The sequence below is a fragment of the Chiloscyllium punctatum genome, chromosome 9, assembly GCF_047496795.1.
Source record: "Chiloscyllium punctatum isolate Juve2018m chromosome 9, sChiPun1.3, whole genome shotgun sequence".
Lineage (NCBI taxonomy): Eukaryota > Metazoa > Chordata > Chondrichthyes > Orectolobiformes > Hemiscylliidae > Chiloscyllium > Chiloscyllium punctatum.
Window position 1 is genome coordinate 70,863,695 of NC_092747.1, and position 27,689 is coordinate 70,891,383.

Consider the following 27,689-nt stretch of genomic DNA (forward strand, 5'->3'; position numbering starts at 1 on the left):
GTATCAATATCATTTCTTTTCAGAGTATTTCAAGTACAAATAATCTGCAAAATCAACCAAGAAGGATTTCCTAACAATTGAATGGCTCATGTATCATTAAAAATGATTAGCCTATATTGGCTATCTCAATCTGAATTCTATTTATGGAGACATTGGAGTACACATCAGATCTGGGGTGAAGTTTCCAAATTCAACTCTGAGAAAGGATTGCATCTGTAGATGTTGAAACTGGATTGCTGTTGAAGCAAGATTTTCCATGGCTACTGAACTGAGACAAAGGCAGTACCATTCAAAATAAAACAGAAAATTCTGCAGATGCTGAAGATCTGAAACAGACAATGAAGTTCTGAAATGTGATATTGGAATCAAAATTGAAAACATCCATTTCTCACCACCGATACTGCCAGACTGTTATGCTAATAGAACACAGAATAGCACAGCACAGCAATAGGCACTTTGGCTCTCCATGGCTGTGCCAACCATGATACTATCTAAACCAGTCCTATGTGCCTGAACACGGTCCATATCCCCCTATTTATGTGTCTGTCCAAATGCTTCTCAATCTTTGTATCTGCTTCTACCACATCCTCTGGCAGCACGTTCTAGGCACCAACTACCCTAGGTAAAGAGCTTTTCTCACACATATCCAGTAAACTTCTCCCTCTCACCTTAAACCTATGCCCCTAATATTTGACATTTCCACAATTTGTAAGATACTCCAACTATCCATCCTATCCACACCGTTCAAGTTTACATACTTTTATCAGTTCGCCCTTCAACCTCCAACACTATAACAAAGACTCCAAAATTGTGTCCAATGCCTCTTTACAGCTAATACACTGAAATCCAGGCAACATCCTGCTAAACCCTTTCCGCATCCTCACCAAAGCCTCCACATCCTTCCTATACTGTGGTGATCAGAACTACGCATTGTACCCCAAATGTGGCCTGACTGAAGTCTTCTACCATCACAGCAGGACTTGCCAACTTTTGTGCTCAATTCACTGACTGATGAAATCAAGTGTGCCATTTGCCTTCTTTAGCACCTTATCCCCTTGTGTTGCCACTTTCAGGAAGCTATGGAGTTATACAGAGGAATCTTTAGGTGCATAATGCTCTTAATGGTCTGGCAATTTCTGTATACATTCCTCTCCCTTTGAACTCCCAAAATGCATCACCTCAAACTTGTCTGGATTAAACTTCATCTACCATTTCACCACCTAGCTTTCCAGTAGGTCTACATCCTGCTGCATGCTTCAATACCCTTCCTCACTAACGACAACTCCAACAATTTTTGTGTCATCTGCGCATTTTCCTTTTAGAACATCATTGGTCACAGACCTCCAGTCAGAGAAACACACCACCATAACCACCTTGTGTCTACAGCCAATACAACTTTGCAATTAACTTGCCAATTTGCTATGGATGCCATGTGACTTAATCTACAGAATCTTGTCAAATACTTTTACTAAGTCCATGCAGATGACATCCACTACCTTACCTTCAATCATAGACTCAGAGTCATAGAGATGTACAACATGGAAACAGATCCTTCAGTCCAACTTGTCCAGGCCAACCAGTTATCTTAACCTAATCCAGTCCCATTTGCCAGCACTTGGTCCATATCCCTCTAAACCATTCCTATTCATACCCAGATGCCTTTTAAATGCTGTAATTATACCAGCCTCCACCACTTCCTCTGGAAGCTTATTCCATACACATACCACCCTCTGCATGAAAAGGTTGCCCTTTAGCTCAATTTTAAATCTTTCCCCTCTCACCCTAAACCAATGTCCCCTAGTTCTGGACTTCCCCACCCTAGGGAAAAGAGCTCGTCTATTTATCCTATCCATTCCCCTCATTATTTTATAAACCTCTCTAACACTTCAGGGAAAATAGTCCCAGCCTATTCAGCCATTCCCTATAGCTCAAACCCTCTAACCCTGGCAATATGCTTGTAAATCTTTTCTGAACCCTTTCAAGTTTCACAACATCCTTCTGATAGGAGGGAGACCAGAATTGCACATAACATTCCAAAAGTGGCCTAACCAATGTCCTGTACAGCTGTAACATATACTCAATGCTCTGACCAATAAAGGAAAGCATGCCAAAACACCTCCTTCACTATCCAGTCTACCTCCAATTCCACTTTCAAGGAACTATGAACGTGCACCCCAAGATCTCTTTGTTTAGTAACATTCCCCAGGACCTTACCATTAACTATATAAACCCTACTCTGATTTGCCTTTCCAAAATTCAGAACCTCACATTTATGTAAATTAAACTTCATTTGCCATTCCTCAGTCCATTGGCCAATCTGGGGTCAAGGTCCCATTGTACTCTGAGGTAAACCTCTTTGCTGTCCATGACACCTCCAACTTTGGTGTGATCTGCAAACTCACTAACTATACCTTCTATGTTCACATCAAAATCATTTATATAAATGAAGAAAAGCAGTAGACCCAGCACTGATCCTAGGCCTCCCTCCACCACCACCCTGTATCTTCTGCCATCAAGCCAGTTCAGAATCTAAATGGCTAGTTCTCCCTCCATTTCATGACATCTAACCTTGCTAAACAGTCCACCATGAGGAACCTTGTTGAATGTCTTACTGAAGTCTGTATAGATCACATCCACTGCTCTGCCCTCATCAATCCTCTTCGTTACTTCTTCAGAAAACTCAGTCAAGTTAGTGAGACATGATTTCTCACACACAAAGCCATGCTGACTATGCCTAATCAGTCCTTGCCTTTCCTAATACATCTAAATCCTGTCCCTCAGGATTCCCTCCAACAACTTGCCCAGTACAGATGTCAGGTTCACTGGTCTATCGGTCCCTGGCTTTGCCTTACCATCTTTCTTAAATAGTGGCATCATGTTAGTCAGTCTTCCAGTGCCTCACTTGTGACTATCAATGATCCAAATATCTTAGCAAGTGGCCATTTATGCATTTGAAGACATCCAGCACCTCCTCCTCTGTAATATGGACATTTTTCAAGATGTCACCATCTATTTCCCCACATTCTATGTCTTCCATGTTGTTCTCCACAGTAAACACTGATGCAAAATACTTGTTTAGTATCTCTCCCATCTCGTCCAGTTCCATACAAAGGCTCTCTTGGTGATCTTAGTGGGGTCCTATTCTCTCCCTAGTTACCCTTTTGTCCATAATGTGATTATACAATCCCTTTGGATTCTCCTTAACCCTATTTGCCAAAGTTATGTTCCCTTTACACCCTCCTGATTTATCCTGAATATCTGTTTCCTGCTCTCTGCCCCCCCACCACCCACCCTCACACCTCCCCTATCAACATTTGAAAGTACTTGCCTGATACCTCAATCATCTTGGTCACTTTCTTAAAAAAACCTAATCAAGCCAATGAGACAAGATCGCCCCTGCATAAAGCCATGTTGACTATCCTTAACAACTCCATTCGTTTTGAAACTGCAATTGAATCCTGTCCCTCAGAGCCTTTACCAATAATTGTCCTACCACTGATATAAGGCTCACCGGCCAGTAATTCCCTGGATTATCCCCATTGCCCTTCTTGAACAAAGGAGCAACAATAGACATTGCCCAGTTTTCTCGGACTTCACATGTGGCTAAAGATCTCTCTCAAAGTCTCCATCTTCTCCTCCATTGCCTTCCTCAATATTCTGGGAAAGATCCCATCAGTCCCCAAGGGCTTATCTAACTTAATATCCTCAGAACACACAACACTTCCCCCTTCTTTATAATCAATATGCCTTAGAGTATCAACAAACCACTCTCTAAACTTACATCAACCAGTCTTTCCCCTTGGTGAATACCAATGTGAAGTACTCATTAAAGGACCTCATCCACTTCCTCTAACTCCACACAAATTCACTCATCTGTCTGTCCGTGGACCTGCGCTTTCCCTTGGTATCCACTTCCTCCTTATGTATAAAATGCCTTGGGATCCTTTTAATCCTACTTTTCATGGCCCCTCTAGCCCTCCTAATTTATTTAAGTTCTTTTCTGCTTCCTTTAGACTCAAGGGTTTTGTTTGATTTCAGTTTTTGTTCTTGATTTTTCAACCAGTGAGAACATGTTTATCTACTCAGTCCAGACCCCTCATATTGAATACTGATATCAAATTTCCTCTGCTCTAAGGAGAACAATCCTAACTATCTATTAAACTGCACTTCCTCACCTTTAAATCTATTCCCGCAAATCTTTTCTGCAATTTTTCTAATGCTATCACATCCTTTCTGAATGGAGGGGCTCAGAGCTGAATATAATATTCCAGTTGAGGCCAAATGATGTTTTATACAAGTTTAACATTACTTCCTTACTCTTGTACTCTATGCCCCATAAAGCCTGAGATCCTGGATGCTTTATTAACTGCTCTCTCAACCAGTTCTGCCAGCTTCAATGATTTGTACATATACACCCAGGAAGAGTGGAATCAGAAAAGGGTCCTGATGCAATATTAGTTTTAAGAGTTCTTATGCTCACGCTCATGGAAGGCTACCATCCCACCAGACTGGCCAGAAAATTGCTGGATTAAAGTTCAATCTCCTGGAAGTTATTAAAAGCAAAATCAGGTTTTCAAATGATAGGATTCCATTAATCAACTCCCCGTGGCAACACAGTCCATTTAGCTGAAATGTGAGGGGTACAGGCCCAGTACGATTGCATGCAATATTTAGATCACAAACGTAAGAGAAGTAACTATCAAAAGCTGAGTAAGCTCAGTCTTTTTTCCTGGGAAAAAAAACACTTTAAAAGGAAGTTTTGGAAATTATGAAGCGGTTTAATACAGTCATATTAATTAATTTAAACAAACAACTTTTTTTCTTTCATATTTGACTTTTGACAAGCACTATTTCAAATAAATTCTCCAGCCCTTACATTACCTCCTTGCTCCACTTTATTTTCTGAAATTAAATTAGTGTGTCCTCCCTTACATGACAAAATCAATTTAACCACAGCAACATGCTAGACAAATTGTAGACAGCCATTGCCTTTTTTAACACTCACTTTATTTTTAATCTTAGGCTAACTTTGAAAAATTAAAGTCAGCCATTATGATGGCCCTGTTATTTGTGCACTTTTAATTTGTGTTTCTTTATTTTTATTTATTTTGACTGTAGTGGTCCAAAATAAATTTCAAATCAAGAAGATTATTTTCTTCTTCTTCCCAAATGCTAGCTAAATTCAGCTGTTTTATCTTCTACATTATTCCAAAGTTCTACTGTTGAAATGGAAGTCATTGATTAATGTAGTCATACTTCCTTTTTCTTACACTATTCCTCTGACAATGGGACCAAGTATGTGTGGTGTTCAGATCAGCAATTACTTAAGTCATATTTCTGTTAAGACAATATCATTCTCAACGCTTCCTTAGATTCATCAGTTTTGCATAATATCCTTGGAGTCTTTACATGCATGCAATTTAAATCAATCTGACTGTGAATCTTATTCATTTACGTCTACTCTTTATAAACTGGGGTGAATAATTTTCTGATCATTCTTAACTATTTACCATTTTGCTCCATTATCTTATTCTCTATTCCATATTCTGCCAATTACTTTAATAGATCCATCAAGAACACTTATTCTCCCAGGAGAAACACTGGTGCTAGCTTTCCTCAAACTTCACATCCCCTATACTAACTATTCTAGTCCTTTCAGCTAATTCCCAAAAATTTGAAACTTTTCCTCTTACATTAAATTGTTCCACACACAAATTTTTCTCCCTTATTTGCCTATTCCCACATCAAGATAACTAGCTTTATGGTTCCTTTGTGTCTTAATTTCATGTTGTAGTTTCTGTGTTGGGCTGCAAGTCAATTCCTCACTATATCCTTAATTTCAATGTCAATCATAACTTCTGGCTATTCCCTATCCTTGTCCAGTTGGTAGCCACTCAGTTATATCGTTATCTTATCACATGAGAAACATTAGCCCAGATGCTGCACAGGCAAGAGGTTGACAACAAAATATCAGTGCTCATCACCATTGCCCTCTGAAAGTAAGTGCACCTTCAGGTAGTCAGGCATGCACACATTAGCATGGAAATCCTAGGTTGCAATCTACTCAATGTTCTGTCAGAGATTGCATTCTGCACCATTACCACCACCCTTTCCCAGAGTCAAAAATCACTGGAATCAGTGGTACAGGCAATCCCCAGGCTGCAAACCAGTTCAGTTGCTGAGTCTGCTCACAGGTCGATCTGTACGCAAGACAGAACACAATTCAAGATAATATGAAGTTGTTTTTCATAAATTCAGGACATGTTCATACATCAGATCCTTAAAATTACACCCTTGTATAGGATCACATTTGTAAGTTGGACATTTGTAAATCTGGGAACCCTTATTAGGAAGTCACAATAAGGACTAAAGCGATCAATTGAATTCTGTTTCAGTTCATTCAGTACCTTTGAAATTTTTGCTTGAAGCATTCAATTACTCCCAAATTGTGGCACTACAAGCTGAACATGGGTTGTGCAATCTGAGCAGGTGCATTTGGCCTAGATTTCGCAGAATCAGTCAGTCACTGTCTAAGCATTTTCCTCAGCTCTGGTAATCTATACTTCGTAAAATTATTTCAGGAAAAGCAGAGAATCAGTTTCACAAATGATTTAAAAAAGATTACGCAGGCCAGGCATTAGAGAACATTCTGAAAACAAAAAAAGGTCCACTACATTGAAACAATCTCTAAATAAGATTGCAGTTGTAATTTGGAAAGTGTTTGGAACAGAAAACAAACTTTAGTGAGAAATTTTCACATTCGATCTAAAACACCCAGTCACTTGGCCCAAATATATCCCCGATCTACCATAGCACTAAACTACCCCAAACGAATGTCATTTTAGCCATCTGCCAGAGTCTTCTGACTTGTTCCACCTGTCACTCACATGGACCTTCTGATATGTGGAGTACATGACAAACCTGGAAACCATAGGACAAACCTGTTGACAATGAAGTGAACAACTCCTTGTTATCACACATGGTTTAAAATAGAATAACTATTAATGTAATACTTATCTTCATCACCTTTATTTTGAAGGAAGAATGCAATAATCACTAAAATAATTTGCATTGATGCTAGATGTGAATTGTTTCCTAATTTGCTCTGTTTATAACTATTCCTGCACATTGCTCAGATTGAACAAATGGGAGAGCTAAGAAAGCGTGTAGCCGTAAAGGTGACACATTTGCTGCGGAGAATGTGGGAAAAGTGCTTGTTCAATGGAATCAGGGACATCTGTTCTTAGTGTCAATGGATCAGTGTAAATAAAGTGATAATATTTGTTCACTTGTGGAATGTGTGGCAGTACTTCCTTCTCACACTGGAGGTGTATATTTCACAATAGGACATAGATGATATAATCCAGCGATTTAGTCAAAAGACTCTTAACAAAACTCATACTCAATAAAAAAAGAACTTGTAATTTAATAAGCTGAATGGAATATGCACATAATAGAACAATCCTGATACATTTTCATGCATACCACACTGAGCAGATTTGAATGTCTGATAGCCCTTACAAGTTAAAAACAATGACTGCAGATGCTGAAAATCAAATACTGGATTAGTGGTGCTGGAAGAGCACAGCAGTTCAGGCAGCATCCAACGAGCAGCGAAATCAACGTTTCGGGCAAAAGCCCTTCATCAGGAATAAAGGCAGTGAGCCTGAAGCATGGAGAGATAAGCTAGAGGAGGGTGGGGGTGGGGAGAGATATGCTACTCTCTCCCCACCCCCACCCTCCTCTAGCTTATCTCTCCATGCTTCAGGCTCACTGCCTTTATTCCTGATGAAGGGTTTTTGCCCGAAACGTTGATTTCGCTGCTCGTTGGATGCTGCCTGAACTGCTGATTGCCCTTACAGGCTAGGAAAACTCAAAGACTGAAAGTGGCTTAGTAAGGAAGTTGTGTGAGCGAGAGAGAATTAAAAAAAAACTTTCTTCTGTAAATTACATTCACTGACTGAAGGGTGAGGGAAAGAGAGAGAAAAAAAAAGGTGATAGTAAGTTTAACTATTTATGGTCTGATTTGAGTGAACACCGGCTTGTCGTGGATTGAATGATTGTGTGTTGTTCCCTGGAGCTTGAGATCCGGGAGTGTTATGGACTCAATTTGCATTTTGGGAATCTAATTTGATTTTGAAAGAAAAAGCCATTTTATAAGGACAATGATACTGGGCACGTTAGCAGAGCCAGGTGACCCCATGAACTTTATCACGTAGTTTAGACATGTCCCTCGTTAGGATGTACTGTTCAAAGGAAAGTTTAACCAAAACATTTGGGGCCTAGCTGAATCAAGGTTTCCCACTTTGATGTGCATGTAGCTTAATTAGTCAAGCATACTCAGACCTGTCATCCTCTGCAAACTTCTGCCATTTCATTCCTGCTCATCTGACTAAGGACATGTGGTGTTTTTATAATTTTAATACCAATTTCTGTATGAAGATAGCTTGTTTGCAACAATAAAGGAGAGTAGCCTGAGAGAGCTCCAAGAGGAAAGAGCTGGTGCTGCTACTTTGCTAATGGTTTTAGAACCTTAGCTCAAGCCTGGCTTGTAGGATCTATGTTATAGTCAAATATTGATGCCATTGGTAAATAAGGGAATAATTTAAACTAAACTGCCTGTAACAGTTTTATATTCCAGGCTACCACACAGTACAATCTCCAGGACGAACCAAGTGAAGCTACAGGTAGAGTCCATCAGGACTCCCTGAGCAGTCTCGAATAGGCATTTTAACAGAGCTGCCTACTTTGACATTGTTTTTCAACAAATTTCAATTAAAGAAATGTATCAACTAACTGTTCCCCTTTCTCTTTTAAGTGGAAATCTACAAATGAAAATTGGATGCACAGAACTCCTTCAAATATGGAGGTGTTTCTATTTGGTTCCAATCATTACTTTTGAAGTTTAACAGTAATCCTATTTGCTGTTAAATATAGTTTAATATTAATTTTTACAGATATTTCAATATCAGTAATGATACCACAGCCAGTCTTCACAAACTAGGGTTACTAGAAAGAGACAGCAGATTGGCACTAAATGAAAATGCTCAGAGGCAGTGCTGACATAATAAGACGGATGTGAAAGTGGGCTAAATGGAAGCACCTGCTCCAAGATGATCAGCAGCTGACTTCCTGTGTTCTTCCAAGCCATAGTATTCCTGGAATATAAAATATTAGAAAATGGCCACAAAATTCAGTTTGAAAAGTTCAGTTGTGAACACCTTAGGCTGTAAATGAGATGGGTATTGCTGGCTGGACCAACATTTACTGTCAATCACAGTTGCCCTTGAGAAGATAGTGGTAAGTTGCCTTCTTTAATTGCTGCAATCCATTTGGTGTATGCACATCCACAGCACAGTTGATTTATTTGATAAGATTTTATTGTCATGTGTACTCAAGTACAGCAGTACAGCGAAATGTGTCTAATGTCGCCACACACAGCGCTATCTTAGGTACAAAAGGTACCGAGGTACGTGAAAGTTAGGTATAAAGAAGTAAAAAGAGTGAAACAAAGTTAAGCATTACAGATCTTCATAGAATAAGTAGAAAAATAACAAAAAGGTAATCATTAACATTAATCTTCACCTAAACTAGAAAAATAAAGGAATAAAGTTAAAGCTCCAGCAGCCTTTAAGTCCTTAGCCATGATGGAGCCCTCCTCCACTCAGTTCGCTCTCCAGGAGAGCTCAGCTGCCTGTTCTCAACACCATCGCAGATACCAGGGGAGACTCCTCATCGCTTGCTCTTCCTGAGTTACATCATGACGCAATCCCTTGTTGCTGCTGTCACTGAAGCTCTACCTTCAATCTCCTCATACTCCCTCTGGAACATGCCTGGGCAGGATCCACTTACAGCCTCTGGTCAGTATGCGTTGGACTCCACTCTCACCACTGGCCATTTCAGACACCTGGTGGAGACATTGCCATGGGTCGCCAAAAGACTTCCCACTCCAGGCCGAAGACTGCTGCAGGCTGCTGAGACACTGAGCCAAGGGACCACGCTGAGGCCAGAAATTCAGGAGGTGGGGAGGGAGTTCCTGGATTTTGGAGAAACAGTGACATGGAAACACATCACCATTCCTTCAAAGTCAGGATGGTGGGTGGATTGGAGGGTAATTTACAGGGGATGTAACCAAATATTTTCTGCCCTTGTTCTTCTAGGTAGTAGTTGTCATGGACTTGCAAGGTGCTACTGAGGTGAACTAATGCAGTACCATCTACAAGGTGCACTCACTGCTATTACTAAATGTTGGCGGTGGAGGGTGCAGTGATTGGAACAAGGTCAGCCAGTTGGATCTCAGAGCATGAGTTCCCTGATTGGACCAGATTAACAAGCCTCAAATCAGGGAGTCCTGGCCAACAAGTACAAAATAGGAGCACTAAGGGTTCTGTTCAATCAGAGCCAGCTCTGAGCTAGCTGCACCAGTGTCATGCATGTGATTAGATTCCCCTAAAGTGTGGAAATAGGCCCTTTGGCCCAATCAGGCAGGAGATAGTTTACAGTTTGGTACACACCATGAGTAGGAGGCAGAGTAGGAGGTGTTATGGACTAGGCCAGACCACTCACTCACTCACAAACAAACAAGAGAAAGTGAGGACTGCAGATGCTGGAGATCAGAGCTGAAAAATGTGTTGCTGGAAAAGCGCAGCAGGTCAGGCAGCATCAAGGAGCAGGAGAATCGACATTTCGGGCATAAGCCCTTCTTCAGGGAGGATTCCTGAAGAAGGCCTTATGCCCGAAACGTCAATTCTTAAAACAGGCAGCCCAGACCATAACTTTGCAATTTGTTTCAGTAAGTGTACAGCAAAATTAACCCAGAGTAAATTAGCTTGGTTGACTACCAGGTTTTAAAACAGAAAAACTTATTCACAAAATTACACAATGAAACAAAGAATATATTAAAGAATCCCTACAGAATTCAGTCTATCCAAACTAGACTTAATTACACTGTTCCAAATATATATTACAGTCCCAATATGCAAACCTGCTTTAACAGTAAAAGTGGAACAAATGCTTGCAGGTTGAACAGAGAGAAAAAAGGAGAAAAAAAAAAAGAAAAAAAGAAAAAAAGAAAAAAAGAAAGAAAGAAAGAAAGAAAGAAAAAAAGAAAAAAAGAAAAAAAGAAAAAAAGAAAGAAAGAAAGAAAGAAAGAAAGAAAGAAAGAAAAAAAGAAAAAAAGAAAAAAAGAAAAAAAGAAAGAAAGAAAGAAAGAAAGAAAGAAAGAAAGAAAGAAAGAAAGAAAGAAAGAAAGAAAGAAAGAAAGAAAGAAAGAAAGAAAGAAAGAAAGAAAGAAAGAAAGAAAGAAAGAAAGAAAGAAAGAAAGAAAGAAAGAAAGAAAGAAAGAAAGAAAGAAAGAAAGAAAGAAAGAAAGAAAGAAAGAAAGAAAGAAAGAAAGAACTGTTGGGTCGGCTTGAGAAGGACCACAGCTACAGGTTTAATGAGAAATAGAGCTTTGTGCTAACAGGTCTTCTAACTGAAGTCGAGAAAAGTCAGAAGCATCTGACTTGAAAGTTTCAAGCAAACAGCTTTAAATAGTGCAGGTCTCAGGGACTCAAGTAACCAAACATATGCTCAGCTAAGAGTATTTAAGAGAAGGCATTAATAAGACAAATTGAAGGGCTCTTGTGAGCAGTAGTAGACTCCCTACCTCTGAACCAGGAGGCCCAGGTTTATGTTGCACCTGCTTCAGAGGTGTGTAACATCATCTCTGAACAGGTTGATTCAAAAGAAGTCTGAAGTAGCAGATTATCTTAATTGAATGTTAGACTCCAAGTGGTGTCACAATCAATCCAGTCTCTGTGCTCCCAGTGCACATATCCCATGCTATCTCTCCTCCCAGGCATGATACAAAACACAAGCCATGCAGGAAACTGGAGAGGAACAAGTGCTGTTTTATGACTGGTGGGCAACCGTAGCACTAATATCATGGTTTAGGAACAGCCTAAGTTTGCAGGCAATTTTCTTCAACTAAAATTCAATCAGAATACCATTGACATACCAGTGAAACAAAATGAGAACATTCTGTTGTTTCCAAAAGCATTTCTGCAGAATGTGAAATAATATCAAGCAGAAACTGAAAAAGGACATTTAAGGCAGGCTAGCTCAAATATATTTTGGGAACACAAGTTGGGAGTCAGATAAAACATGATCTAAACAAACAGTGGAATAGGGTTGACCAACATAGTAGTCTCCTATGCTTGAAAAATAAATTTGCCTTATTTAATTAGATTATTGTTCATCTGTAACTCAACCTATTTACTTGCCTGTGTCCCATACATTTTTATTTGCTCACATGATGGGAATCTGAGTAACAATAACATGTACTTATACAGCAGCTTTAACAATGAAAATAATAAGGTACAGGTGTGTGAACCCCCAAAACAGCAGTACCAAACTATGCCAGCAGTTAAGTCAGTCTGACAGGTTTCTTCTAAGGGAGAACTACAGATAACACTTCCCGCCATCCCCCATCTGAAAAAAAAATTCCTTAATCCATTTCTATGTTGCCTGATGTAAATTTTAATGTTATGACACCTTGTTCTGGATTCTTCCAAATCCTTTTTGATAAATAACCAAAATAGTCTGGATTAGTTCACTTTTATTTCTGAAGCAGTGTTAAATAAATCAAAAATATTAACACTAAAATCAGCACAACTAACTTTTAAACAAGGAGACCAAAAGCAGGAGAGTCTCCAAAAAGGAGTTAGTATTCAGCATAAAAGATTATTCTTAATAGAAAAATCAATGCCTGGTTTGACATTTTATATGATTTTATCATTGGATATTTTGAAATAAAGTTTTCCTCAAAAATGATTTTATTTTTTGTCACAATTTAAATTTATGCACTTCACAATTCACCTGACAAAGCAGCAGTGCTCAAAAGCTTGTGATTTTAAATAAATCTGTTGGGACTGTGACCTGGTGTCATGTGACTTCAGACTTTGTCCACCCCAATCCAACACAAGCATCTCCACATCACCAATTTATTTGACATGGATTAAAATGTGGTGGCTGGAAAAGCATCCAAGGAGCAGGAGAATCGACGTTTCGGGCATGAGCCCTTCTTCAGGAAACACTTTCTCCATTAAAATGTGTTTTCCAAGCTGGTTTAATTCAATAGGATTTTTTTTTCCAGTTTTATAACTAGTCATCATTTTCCCAAACATATCAGTAAGAAATTAATTGCCAGTTGGTTAGTATCTTGGAGGATGTGTCAGAGGAAACCAGAGATCAGAAAAGCCTTCATTACAGGAGATTGCTGTTCAAGATCTTATTGATGTTAGGTCTGGAAACAAACTTTTTTTATGCTATATAGGCAACATCTTATCTTAATACTAATGGGGATAGAAAAAAGATCCACAACTAGAGTTCTGAAGAAGGGTCATTGAAGTCGAAACGTTAAACTTTTTTCTCTCCACAGATGCTGCCAGACCAGCTAAGTTTTCGAGCAATGCCTGTTTTCTGATTTCCAGCATCTTCAGTTCTTTTGATTTTTTTGCTTAGTGTTGCACCTCCAGTAACACCCAAAGTGTAACTGCTTTGAAATCTCAATCTTGATTATAACAATGAACTGCAAAACTTAATGATCTGTTTCGTATCACATATACACAAAATAAAGGGATGCTTTTGAAAGTGAACGTCTTTCTGAATTGAAGTTTAAATAGAAATAAAACATAATTTTTATGTAAGGGGTAATATTCGTCAAGTTAGCCCAGCCAAGCTGAACAGGTTTGAAGAAAACAGATTACATTCCACTTGGAAAACCCTGCACCTCTCTTGGACCACAGTTGGTTGCACCAACATGAATGAAATTCGAGTTGGATAAAATATTGCTACTCAGTGGTACAAACGTTTTCACGTTCCAGAACGTCTTCCTGGTTTATTTCCCAGGGACTCTATACACGCGCTGCACGTAACCGGTTAGAGGTTGGTGATTTAAACCATACTATTGTACGTATTCTTTCATAATGTTCATTGTACTGGCAATTATTTTCAAATTTATTCCAAATGTCCTCATTTAAGGCATTCCCTGCCTGTTTCCGTTGTAACCCCAAGAGAGTTTCAGCCGTTGACTTTTAATCTTTCTTGACTAGCTATTTACTAATGCTTCCAATATAAAAGGATTCACAAACTAAGGCCACTGTCCTTTTTTATTCTCGGTCACTTCCTGTACCAACGAGAATTAATTGAATTTACAATTAATGCCGTAACTACAGAAGAATAGCAACTTCACCGTTTAAAATATTTTCAGTGTTTGGTGAGAGAGATCATGATATAGATTTTCTATTGTTCAGAAACAGCTTGTTCAACAGACAAGCTGCTCCTCACTGGCAAATGTTCATCTGTCAGTCTCACTACCCCCACCGAAGCCGACCGCAGACTTCTCCATGAATGGATAGAAACGAATCTTTTGTTCTACTTACCCCAAGCATCCGATGCAAATAATAATACTGTGTACCGTAGTAATAAAGTCTAAAGGTCTTCCAAAACAGCAACACGTTCACCGACAACCAGAAAAGCTGAAAGAAAGGGAGAGAGAGAAGAAAGAAAAAAGTTGATAAAAGTTGTTTTAAATAAGTCAATCTGTGTTATTTCAACACTGGAGATTGCTGACTCGCCTACTTCAGAAAGTCTGGAAAAAAGTGTTTTGAAATGTTTTGTAATTCTCAAAGTAAAGAGCATTTTTTGTATTCACCAACCCTACCAAAAACAGATGTTTTCCGCCCTCGTTGGACAGCCAGCTTCTGCAGGACAAAGCCATGGTACAGCGCTTTGTGGATTCTTTGCCTTGCTCTCAAGCTTTGGATTCCCGGCTCCCCAGCGTTAAATACCTTCCCAGGCGCCGAGCAGCAATGGCGCTCTTCCGCCCCTTGCTTCTCTTTGATCTTCCAGATTTTGTTGAGGGTGCATTTCCAACCGTAGCTCACAAGCGGCGGTTTCTGCCTTCGCGACGAAATTCACTCAACGGCATTTTTAGAAGTTCCAGAATAACGGCAGAGCAGGAGGGAAGGAGCTGGGAGGAGAAGGGGGAGGAGGTGGTGGAAATGAAGTGGGGGCTGGGAGGAGAGACACCGGATTACAGAAACAAAGCAACATAGTTTTCTTTCAATCTTAACAAATGAATCAAAACAGAATCACGCCTTGACAAAATTAGAAGAGATCATGACAACAAAGTTTGGAATAAGCAGAATTAGGGACAAAACAGCTGCACAAAGGCAGATGAAAAGCAGCGCATGTCGGACGCTAACTTTATTCCAGTGCAAACTCAAGTGTCGAGTACCTGGAGTCACAGGCAGGTGATTTTCAACCTCTGTGCATCAGATGGAGGTAGAAAGTCAAATGAAACCGATAATCTTGTGACGCAGTGGTAGTGTCCTTACCTCATGGCCAGGGGGTCTGAGTTCAAATCTTCCCATCCTTGAGTTCTGCCACATAACAGGTTGATTAAAAATAATTTACAGCAGAACAGAGTAACAGGTAAGAAATATTTGCAGACAAGCAGGGTCTCGATAAACTGGCAGAAAAGGTTGAGGACAGCCTTGTAATCCTTTGATACTTATATGGCAGTGTTTTGCTTTTCAGGAGCCACACAACAGACTACCTGGAAATACAGATGTGACTATTATTTCTAATTAATAAATCATGAGAGGTGATGGACAGTGGTAATATCACTGAACTAGCATCAGATTTTTAAATTCATTCCTCGGATCAGGGTGGCACTGATTAGGCCAGCAATTATTGCCCATCCCTTATTTACCGGAGGGCAATTATGAGCCAATCACATTGCTGTGGGTCAGGAGTCATATGTAGGCCATGTAGATAATGGCGGTAGAGCAATAAAATGTGGAGCTGGAAAGGCACAGCAAGTCAGACAGCATTGGAGTAGCTGGAAAGTCGACAGTTTGGGCAAGGATGGTAGTTCCCTTTCCTATAGGACATAATCCATCATTAGAGTCTTAATTTCAGATTTTTATTGAATTCAAATTTCACTATTTACCATAGCAGGCTTCAAACCCGGGTCCCCAGAACATTAACAACAAAACAGAAATTGCTGGAAACGCTCTGCAGGTGTGGAGAGGAATCAGAGTTAATGTTTCAAGTCAAGTGCCCCTCCCTCAAAACTTTGCCAGAATGTTATCTGGTCCTCTGGATTAACAGTCAAAACGTGTGGCATTGGAAAAGCATAGTCAGTCAGGCAGCATCTGAGAAACAGAGAAGTCAATATTTCGAGCATAAGCTCTTCACCAGAAATGTGGAGAGTATGGTCCAAGGAGGCTGAAAGATAAATGGGAGGGGGAAGGTAGCTGGGAAGGCGATAGGTAGATGGAGGTGGAGGGTGATGGTGATAGGTCAGAGTGGAGGATGGAGCGGATAAGTGGGAAGGAAGATGGACAGGTAGGTCATTTCAAGAGGGCGGTGCTGAGTTGGAGGGTTGCATCTGGGATAAGGTGGGGGGAGGGGATATGAGAAAACTGGTGAAATCGATATTGATTCCATGTGGTCTGAGAGTCCCAAGATGAAAGATGAGGTCCAATCGTCAGATGGCTAGGATTTGGTGGTAGAGGAGTCCAGGACTTGCATGTCCTTGGTGACATGGGAGGGGGAGTTGAATTGTTCAGTCACAGAACAGTGGGTTTTTTTGGTACGTGTGTCCCAGAGATGTTCTCTGAAACATTCAGCAAGTTGGCGTCCTGTCTCCCTGATGTAGAGGAGACCACTTCGAGAGCAATGAACACAGTGGATGATGTGTTTGGAGGTGCAGGAAAATCTCTGCCGGATGTGGAAGGATATTTTGGGGCCTTGCATGGCGATAAGGGGGGAGGTGTGGGCATAGGTTTCACACCTTTTGTGGTGGCAAGGGAAAGTGCTGAGAGTAGAGGGTGGATTGGTGGGGGGTATGGACCTAATGAGGGAGTCGCAGAAGGAATGGTCTCTGCAGAATGCTGATAGGGGTGGGGAGGGAAATATATCATTGGCGGTGGAGTCATATTGTCGGTGGCGGAAATGGCAAAGGATGATGTGTTGTATCCAGAGGTTGATGGGGTGGAAGCTGACGGCCGGGGTGGGGGGTGGGGGGGGGGGGGGGTGCGGTTTCTGTCCGTGTTGTGATTGGAGGGGTGAGGTTCGAGGGTGGAGGTGCGGGAAGTGGAGGAGATGCACTAAGGGCATTGCTGACATGTGGGAGGGAAAATTGAAGTCCTTCAAGTAGGAGGCCATCTGAGATGTTCTGGAGTGGAATTTGCCCTCCTGGGAGCAGATGTGGCAGAGGTGGAGGAATTGGGAGTAAGCAATAGCATTTTTACAGGATGTGGAGGTGGGAGACAATGGGTTTGAAATAGATGTCCGTGTTGAGTTGGTCGTCAGAAATGTAGATGGAGAGATCCAGGAACAGGAAAGAGGTATCAAAGATGCAGGTGAACTTGAGGTTAGGGTGGAAGGTGTTCGTTATGAACTGTTCAACCTCCTCGTAGAAGCACGAGGTGGCGCCAATACAGTCATCAATGTAGCAGAGGTAAAAGTGGGGACAGGTGCTGTTATAGCTGTGGAAGATGGACTGGTCCATGTATCCGATGAATTGGCAGGCATAGCCGAGGCTCATGCAGATGGCCAGGTCTGAAGGAAGTGGGAGGATTTGAAGGAGAAATTGTTGAGGATGAGGACCAGTTCAGCCAATCAAATGAGTGTGTCAATGGAAGAGTATTGGTTAGGTTTGCGGGAGAGGAAGGAACGGAGGGCTTGGAGGCCTTCATCATGGCAGATGGACGTGTACAGGGTCTGGATGACCATGGTGTAGATGAGGCATTGGGGGCTAGGGACCTGAAAGTCATGGAGGAGGTGGAGGGTGTGGGTGGTGTCCTGAATGTATGCGGGGAGATCCTGGAACAAGGGGGACAGGATAGTGTCAAAGTATATGGAGATAAGTTCGGTGGGTCAGGAGCAGGGGGAGACGATGGGTTGACTGGGGCAGTCAGGTTTGTGAAGCTTGGGGAAGAGGTAGAACCGGGTGGTGTTGGGTTCCTGGACTATGAAGTTGGATGGGAGAACCCCTGAGGTGTCAAGGTTATGGATGATCTGGGAGATGATAGTTTGGTGATGGGAGGTGAGGTCGTGGTCGGGGCATTAGGAGGAGGTGCTGTGAGTCAGCACCTAGTTTCAACAGTGTAAAAGTTGGTACACCAAACTACCATTGCACCCCTCCCCCACTGTCCACTGGTTTGATGGTGGGGTATGGAACGGAGCAGAGGATTGTGCATTGCAAGGGTGAGATGTTGGAGTGGGTGAGTGGGTTGGACAGGTTGAGGTGGTCAATTTAACAGCGAAAGTTGGAGATGAAGAGATCGAGGGCAGGTAACAGGCCAGTACAGGGTGACCAAGTGGATGGAGTATGTTGGAGGCAGACAAAGGTAGTCCTGATGGAAAAAGTAAGCATGGAGGTGAAGGTGTCAGAATAAAACTTCAATGTCATGATGTGAATTGAATTCATTGATCTGGGAGCATAGTGGGGATGAAGCTGAGGCCTTTACTAAGGGTTGACTGTTCATGCTCAGTGAGGGGGAGGTCTGGGGGGATGGTAAAAACACAGAATGGCTGGGGGCTAGGACCTGGTGTAGAGCTGGGGTTGGGAGTGAGGGCGGAGACTGTCTCTGGAGTGCGTGTGGTTGTGATATTGTGGGTAATGTCACCAAAGGAAGTGACGCACACCGTGGGGGTCAGGGGGCAGAAGTGGTGCATTCAGTGGCATCCGCATCGCCGCAACCACGACCTCACCTCCCATTGCCAAACTATTATCCTGGGACCTGAATCTGGGCCTCCTGCTACTACACTACCACTGCACTACAAGAGACCTCACATTGTTTTTTTTAACATTCAGTTTCAGGCTTTGGGCATCTTTGGCAAGGCCAACACTTAGTGTCCTCTCCTAGGTGTTCTTGAGTAGGGTGCTGGTGAACGGCCTCCTTGAACTGATGCGGTCCACGTAGTTAAGATGCTTCCTCAGTGCTACAGACTGGAAGTAACATTGCTATGTATCCAACTCAAGTCGTTCTGTGGCTTGCAGGGGAACTTTCAAGTGATGGTGTTCTGTGTATCTGCTGCCTTTGTCCTTCTCAGTAGTAGATATCTTTTCAATTCAACCTGCTCAGAGATGTTATTACCCACACAGGAAATGGGGGACTTGAACACAAGTCCTCCTGACTCAGAGGTAGGGACAGTTCAAGAGCCCCACATTGCTACTTTGCGCTTTTGTACTCTGCATCTCAATTATAAAAGCCACAGATATGTCTAAACAATCTGTTCAGAGATGCTATTATAAACCTCTGGAGCAAGTTGGATATAAACCACAAACTCCAGGCTCAGGGGTTGGGTATTACCACTGCACTTCAAGAGCCCTACACAATACGTTTTTTTTAATATCACCTATTTTTCTAATCAACCTATTCAGAAGTGTTATTACACATTTGTGTTATTAAACTGGACCTCCCATTTCCAGGGGTAGGAACACTACCATTGCACCACAAGAGCCCAACATATTAGTCCTCTAAAGAACGCCAATAATTTAATTACAGGAAGCCTCTGGGTGACAAATAAGTTCCGTTTTTAAGTCTGTTCCTAAGTTGAATTTGTATATAAGTGGGAACAGTTACGTATGGTTCACATCAAACATCAATTAGTAAAATGTTTGTCTTAGTATATACTTTACCTAAAACATCTTAAATATAATAATATAGTAAAAATAATAAATGTAACTACAGTACAGTATTTATAATAGAGAAAGAGAGAGAGAAAATGTGTGTGTGTATCGGTGTCAAAAACGTTAAAGGAACACTTTTTAAACTGTACATAGAAAAGATAATGATTAAAGGTTTAAACTTACTGTCATTGCGATTGATGCCTTGCATACCAGAAGAAGCCTTCATTAATAATTAAGATAACTTTATAAATTGGATGATGGGCCTGGTGCTGGAGAGGTTGGGTCTGGTGCTGGAGAGTCAGGGATTGATCCTGCTACTGGAGAGTCAGGGTCCGATTCTGCAGCTAGAGAGTAGGGGTTTACATCCTAAGTCAATTTCGTAAAGTAAATATCAAAGGTGGCTTGAACAGAGCCTGTCTTTTTCTCATTATAAATGGCCTTGTAGCAGCTGAGGCCGTTGGTAACTATCCAGTAAACTTTGGTGAATCTTTCTCTATTATGATCTTGCTCCTCTAACTTTGCCATCCCTGTTTCAATGACGAAAGGCTTTAGCTAATTCCTTTGTCAAAATCTTCTTGGTTCCTGGGGTTTCTCGGTCCTGGCCTTCTTCCTCAAATGCTATCATCTGCTGCTCCAGCTCCATAAGGTCCTCATTGGTCAGTTCTTCAGCATGGGATTCAAGCAAGTCTAAGACATCATTGAGTATTATGCAGATTTTGATCCTCTAACCAAATTACGCTTTGAAGCCATGATTACGATGGTAAACATGTGTAAAATCTAAGTCAAAACACATGCACAGAACAATGTTTATGCGATCTGACTTAAAATGGCAATGACAGCGTGGTGTTGTTCTCCCTCGGGTCAATGAACTGCTGAAACTGCACACTGTTTTGAGCTTTACGCAAAGTAGTCTGCCCATTTGTTAGTACAAACCATTGAATGTAACTCAATTTTTAAAAAATAATCGACTTTAGAGAGGTCAGATCGTTTGTAACCTGGGAAAAGCCCATATACATAGTTTCCCTTTAATGAAACTATGCACTCTTCTTGATTTTTTTCTTGAGTTTTTTTTCTAAGGGAACAGTTATAATCTTTTTAGTGATAGATTCTAACACCTTCTTCAGCATCAAGCTGGGTTGCCTATAATTTCCTGTTTTCTGCCTCTCTTTTCTTGAATTAAAGGGTTATGTCTGACATTTCCCAGTCAGAAGGAACATTTCCTGAATCTAGGAACTTTTGGAATTGAATGTCTGTGATTTCATGAGCTACCTCTTTTAAGAACCCAGAATGAAGTCTGTCCCAACTGAAGAAATGAAATTGAGTCATGCAAACAAGGAAATCTTTAGGTTTTATTTCGAGACAATTTTGATTAACATAGGGCTCAATTTCAGCATTGATGGTGGTGGGAAAAGTAATCTGAGTGAATGAGATATTAAATGACCAATAAATGGGAACATACCCAATTAGCAGTGCAAGTGGAGGCTTCACACCCAATCCAGATTGTGGGTTAGGACATCTTGCAGCAGCGGGCTGATGTCTCAAACAGAAAGTCAGTCTTGTCTGCAAATTTAGACTCCTGTTCTCTGCATCTGTTTGTTTAGGCAGGCCCAAAAAAGTCAATAAATCATGTCCAAAATCAAATACACCCTTCCACCTTCATCACAAGAATCTGCCTCTAGATTCAACCCACTTCAAGTAATTTGTTGAATGCTGCTGCAAACTAAAGTGAAAGGAAGTTACAGTCGAGGTTGTGATAGAATACTATGCACAAATGTATTTATTCAAGCATCCCACTTTTCAGAAAGTAATCTTGCATGCACGACTATTTGCAGCTACTGGGGCCACTGGTTCTTCCATTTTGCCTTTCAGGCTGGACTCAAATGCAGCTGGAAATCTCAACAGGTGGTGAGGAGCACTCTTACACTCTCATCTCTTTTGAGATGATGTTCAGCAGGAATACATTCAAAATCTGTCAAAACATTTTTGTACTCTTCTAGGATTTGTTCAGCAGTCAGTAGCTGAGTGGCCTGAGGAGTGCTAAACATCTTTTCTGGCATGTGTCGGGAGTCCAGTCCAAGCTTTTGATTTGGCTCAGCTGAGATGAGTGCATTGTGCTGCAGTTTGGAATTTCAGATTTTTGTTCCTCCTAATGCCTTGAGGTCTCAACATCATTTATCTTTTTGGGGTATTAGTCCATAACATCGCCTCAATCTTACCTTCGAAGGCTTTTTTTTAGCATACTATCTTGAGCAACTTTACACAGGTCTGCAAAGCTCACGATGTTGCATGAAATACCAGAGTATGTCTGACACTTAATATTCATTTGATGTTCTCCTGTGCAGTCATCATTCTAACATTCAAAGAACAATTTATCATCTTTATACCTGACAATGCAAAGCTGTTGTATGATGCACAGAAATTCAACATTATCATCAGATGGTATCTCTTTACCAGCCATTTCTGTAGGTTTGCTTTTCTTATTTCTAGTTGAACACATACATGCAAACTAATTCAGCCTTCTTGCAGTTAGAACACTACTTTCTACACAGTGGAGATGCTTTCTTTTCTGTAATGTCCCTCATCTGGTGCTCATCTTTCTGCTCTTCTTCTCCAAATATTTATTCATTTTCTCCAGGTTTTTCTCATTCAGCGAGGAATATCTAAAAGGAAGAAAAGAGAAAACAGGGAATTATAGACCGGTTAGCCTGACGTCAGTGGTGGGAAAGATGCTGGAGTCAATTATAAAAGGTGAAATTACGACTCATTTGGATAGCAGTAACAGGATAGGTCAACGAGTTTTGAGAAGATTTGTATCTAAGGTTGAGCTGAAAGGTTCATTTCCAGACGTTTCGTTACCTTACTAGGTAACATCTTCAGTGAGCCTCATGCAAAGCAATGCTGAAAATTCCTGCTTTCTATTTATATGTTTGGGTTTCTTTGGGTTGGTCTTGTCATTTCCTGTGGTGAAGTCACTTCCTGTTCCTTTTCTCAGGGGGTGGTAGATGGGGTCTAATTCGGTGTGTTTGTGATAGAGTTCCAGTTGGAAGCCATATTTCTAGGAATTCTCGTGCATGTCTTTGTTTGGCTTGTCCTAGGATGGATGTGTTGTCCCAGTCGAAGTGGTGTCCTTCCTCACCCGTATATGAGGATACTAGTGAGAGAGGGTCATGTCTTTTTGTGGTTAGTTGGTGTTCATGTATCCTGGTGGCTTGAAGGGATATGGGCCGGGTACTGGCAGGTGGGACTAGATTGGGTTGGGATATCTGGTCGGCGTGGACAGCTTGAACCAAAGGGTCTGTTTCCATGCTGTACATCTCTATGACTCTAAAACTCTACAATGCCAACTAGGTATTATGCCAGATAAGCAATGCACCAGCTCAGCAAAGTGCCAGCTGGGTAGGGGTTAGGGTACCATGGGGGAAGGTACCAGGATGCAAGATATCAAGGGGCCAAATAAATGGTACAGTGTTTGGGGCAGGTCAGGATGGGAGGAAATATTAGTTCTATCAGAGACAGAGGTAATAGTCTGGTACTCTGAGGTAATAGTCTGGTCCAAATGCAGAGGAAGAGGATCAAGTCCCAGTATTTTGGCGGTGGGTTGTAGTTGGGATGGCGGAATCAGATCAAAACGCAAAAGATTGGTGGGGAGGGTTCAGATCTTGTTGGGGGATTGCACGGAGACAGATCAGATCTCAGGAGGTGAAGGTGGTTCAGGTCACAAGGTGAAGGGGATCAGTTTACTACTCATCAGTTCAAAGACACGTGACTGAGTTGTGATAATGCAGTTTTTATTTGACTCCCAGCACTGCAGAGGGATAAATGCACATCAAAACACAGCATCCTTAGGCACATTCCTGCTCATTCAGCTCTTTTCGACTGCTGCTGGCCTCAATTAGGGCTGCAGAAGTTTTTTTTAAAAATACCCCTAAGGATACTCAGTCCCCAGTTCTGAAGCAGCAGAAGAACAGTCTGATGATCCACAACCTTCAACTTCGAGATCGTTTTGAGTTAGACAAAGATCCATATCCTTCCACTTCCAGAAAGGCAATCTTGTATGCGAGGCAAGAAACATTGGTGAGTATTCTTTTTATTTGTTTTCTAGTCTATTTTATAGTTTTGTTTTCAATTTTATGCTTGAGTTCTGACATTCTGGGACCATGGTTTTCAGTAGAAACCATTGTTTCATATTATGCAATACTGCTTAGCACAGTGACTTTCAAATATATATCTACCATATTAATTGGAGGACTATCTGTATATCTAATATACTCCTTACAAAAAGTGTTTAACAAGATTCACTACAAGCTTAAAGTAACATTTCTGCTTTTCAGTTCTATCCCTCTACAAATTAACCCTTGCGTATGTCTGCATTTTTAAATGGCATTCTTAAGCTGTATCAGTACATTTAGTGATTTGTCTTTCCAAATCCTTTGTTTCTCTGACCAGTTTAAACTATTATTTTCAAAAGCATACGTAGTACCTTTATTCTATCTATTACAAAGGTAAAGCTTGCACTTATCAATATGGGAATCGATTTGCCAATCACACAACATTCTACAATTGTTTGGTTGTTAAAATAATTGTTTTCCGTTGTAACTAAACAATAAGCACGATACCCAGCATGAGCAAAACCAATGTAGTGTACAAAATCCCATGCAAGGACTGCACAAAACACTACATAGGACAAACAGGAAGACAGCTAATGATCCGCAACCATGAACACCAACTAGCCACGAAACGACACGAACAGCTATCCTTAGTAGCCACACACACAGATGACAAGCAACGTGAATTCGACTGGGACAACACTACTATTATAGGACAAGCTAAACAGAGGACAGCCAGGGAATTCCTAGAGGCATGGCACTCATCCACAGATTCAATCAATAAGCACATCGACCTGGACCCAATATACCGACCACTGCAACGGACAGCTGGAACTGACAACCGGAAGCAGCAGATTCAAACCATTATAAATGCTGGAGGAAACATCACAGAAGCGCTTCACAGGAGGCTCCCAAGCACTGAGGATGTCACCTAGACAGGGGACGAAACGTCTGCAACACAAATTCCCAGATCAGCGAACAGAACAACAACAATGAGCACCTGAGCTACAAATCTTCTCACAAAATTTAAACAATAAGCAATTTGTCCTCATATTTTGTCTGTCTTTCTCAGGTGTATGTGATGTGGATGTGCCGGTGTTGGACTTGAGTGGACAAAGTTAAAAATCACATAACACCTGTTTATAGTTCTACAGATCTATTTGGAAGTACAAGCTTTTGGAGTGCTGCTCCTTCATCAGGTAGATAGTGTTAAAGGATCATTCGACACAGATTTTCTTTTACTATAAATTCTGTATGCTATGATCCTGCCCCACTAGCTACCTGAGGAAGGAGCAGCACTTTGAAAGCTTGTACAGGTACATAATCCTTTATCTGGAATTCCGAAATCTGAAAAGCTACAAAATCTGAATCTTTTTCGTGGAGTGTGGAGCATCATTTTGCCGTGTGAACAGGTGTTTAAAAATGTGTTGCTGGAAAAGCGCAGCAGGTCAGGCAGCATCAAAGGAGAAGGAGAATCGACGTTTCGGACATGAGCCCTTCTTCAGGAATGAGGAGGGTGTGCCAAGCAGGCTAAGATAAAAGGTAGGGAGGAGGGACTTGGGGGAGGGGCGTTGGGAATACAATAGGTGGAAGGAGCTTAAGGTGAGGGTGATAGGCCGGAGAGGGGGTGGGGCAGAGAGGTCGGGAAGAAGATTGCAGGTCAAGAAGGTGGTGCTATGTCTGAGGGCTGGGACTGAGAAAAGGTGGGGGGAGGGGAAATGAGGAAACTGGAGAAATCCGCATTCATCCCCTGTGGCTGGAGGGTTCCTAGGCGGAAGATGAGTCGCTCTTCAGGCGTCATGTTGCCATGGTCTGGCGATGGAGGAAGCCAAGAACCTGCATGTCCTTGGCGGAGTGGGAGGGGAGTTAAAGTGTTCAGCCACAGGGCAGTTGGGTTGGTTGGTCCGGGTGTCCCAGAGGTGTTCTCTGAAACGTTCTGCAAGTAGGCAGCCTGTCTCCCCAATGTATAGGAGGCCACATCGGGTGCAGCGGATGCAGTAAATGATGTGTGTGGAGGTGCAGGTGAATTTCTGATGGATATTGAAGTATCCGTTGGGGCCTTGGAGGGAAGTGAGGGGGGAGGTGTGGGCGCAAGTTTGCCAGACCATGGCAACACGACGCCTGGAGGAAGAGCGACTCATCTTCCGCCTAGGAACCCTCCAGCCACAGGGGATGAATACGGATTTCTCCAGCTTCCTCATTTCCCCTCCCCCTACCTTTTCTCAGTCTCAGCCTTCAGCCTTAGCACTGCATTCTTGACCTGCAATCTTCTTCCTGACCTCTCCGCCCCCACCCCTTCTCTGGCCTATCACCCTCACCTTAACCTCCTTCCACCTATCGCATTCCCAACGCCCCTCCCCCAAGTCCCTCCTCCCTACCTTTTATCTTAGCCTGCTTGGCACACCCTCCTCATTCCTGAAGAAGGGCTTCTGCCCGAAACGTCGATTCTCCTTCTCCTTTGATGCTGCCGGACCTGCTGCGCTTTTCCAGCAACACATTTTTAAGCTCTGATCTCCAGCATCTGCAGTCCTCACTTTCTCCTAGTGTGAACAGGTGTCCCAACTCCACATCACCCAGATGTGACATGGTGGTATGGCCCACCACTGGCAGGCGTCAATTGTGTCTCAGCATTCGTACTATTCACACACGCGTCTGCTATTAGGTAATTCTTTTAATTTCACTGTGAAATGTCATTTATTTCAAAATTCAAAAACTTCTGAAAAACAACTGGCCCCAAGGATTTCAGATAAAGGATTATGTACCTATACTTTCAAATAAACCTGTTGGACTATAACCTGGTGTTGTGTGATTTTTGACTTACTTAGTGTCGCAACCTTGTGGCTGCTAAAACACAGAGGTTGCTAAATTAGCCAAACAGCAAGAGATGATGGATACATTGGCCGTAAAACTCTGAAATCACAAAACCCACATACCGGACACAATGCAAACACAGCAGCAGGTGCTAATAACATTAGTATAATGTAAAAGGCAACAGTTATTCTGGACAGGCATATCCCAACAACTTATTAACTAAACAGAGAGCCCAGGCAGAAAGGCACTGCATCCTGCTACACAAAGAAACTAACAGTAGCATGCCATTGAAAGGAGTAACACACGTTTCAAACTAAAGTTATCTCCCTGATTCTCCAGAACTATAGAAAGTTCCAGAAAAACACCTGAAGGGTATTTAAAAACAGGGTTAATCTGCAGACCTGTCTCGTGGAACCACCCTTGGAATTTCTGGAATTGCCTGATGCCTTCAAGGGAGACCATCATGGCAAGAGGCAGAAACCAGCTGACCATTCAAAGAGAGAGAGAGGAAGAAAGCAGCTATGCAAACCCAGAGACAGAGCCACAGAGAGAGCGACAGAAAATTAATTTACAACAGACTCTGGAATGTATTGTAACCTTCAGGGTCAAATACGATTAGGGATAGTATGTTTAGTATTAAAGATTATTGTATTTTCATTCCTAATAAAGTGGGACTGTTTGCTTTGGTATTGCTTGTGTTTATGTTGATTTGAATGCTTTGATATTGTGGGACATCCTAGCAGATTCATTCATAACATTCTGGTTGGAGTTATCTTAATTGTTTTAAGGAGAGTCAACACAACACCAGTGTTAACTACACAGGATTTAATAAATTTTCCTTGCACCAAGATACAATTTCTAGAAGTTTTGGTCTTGGTCAACTCCTTAACAAATATGATTTTGTGATTGTTTTTGTTTAGAGAAATGCCTCATTGTACTAATTGTGAGTAAAATCATTTCTTTGCAGAGACACAAGTCACAATAAAACAATATCATCTTTGCCACTAGAGTCACCCATTTATTCGTCCTACATCTTCATTAAAACAGAGAGCCATACAGGGTTTCTGCAAAATGGAGATACC

General features: G+C 41.5%; 1 protein-coding gene across 4 annotated transcripts in view; it reads right to left on the reverse strand.

The window, feature by feature from the left end:
• nox4 (NADPH oxidase 4) overlaps positions 1 to 15,288 on the reverse strand; it is a 158,466-nt gene extending 143,178 nt beyond the window's left edge. For 2 of the 4 annotated variants that reach the window (XM_072577769.1, XM_072577770.1), the window contains exons 1-2: positions 14,705 to 15,288; positions 14,424 to 14,519 (exon numbers count right to left, since the gene is read on the reverse strand). In XM_072577769.1, the coding sequence (XP_072433870.1) occupies positions 14,424 to 14,519; positions 14,705 to 14,761 (153 nt within the window). In that variant the 5' untranslated portion in view covers positions 14,762 to 15,288. Of the gene's footprint in view, positions 1 to 14,423; positions 14,526 to 14,704 lie in introns of those variants that run through there. The other 2 variants (XM_072577768.1, XM_072577771.1) reach the window with 2 other exon arrangements.
• Positions 15,289 to 27,689: the final 12,401 nt, after the last annotated feature.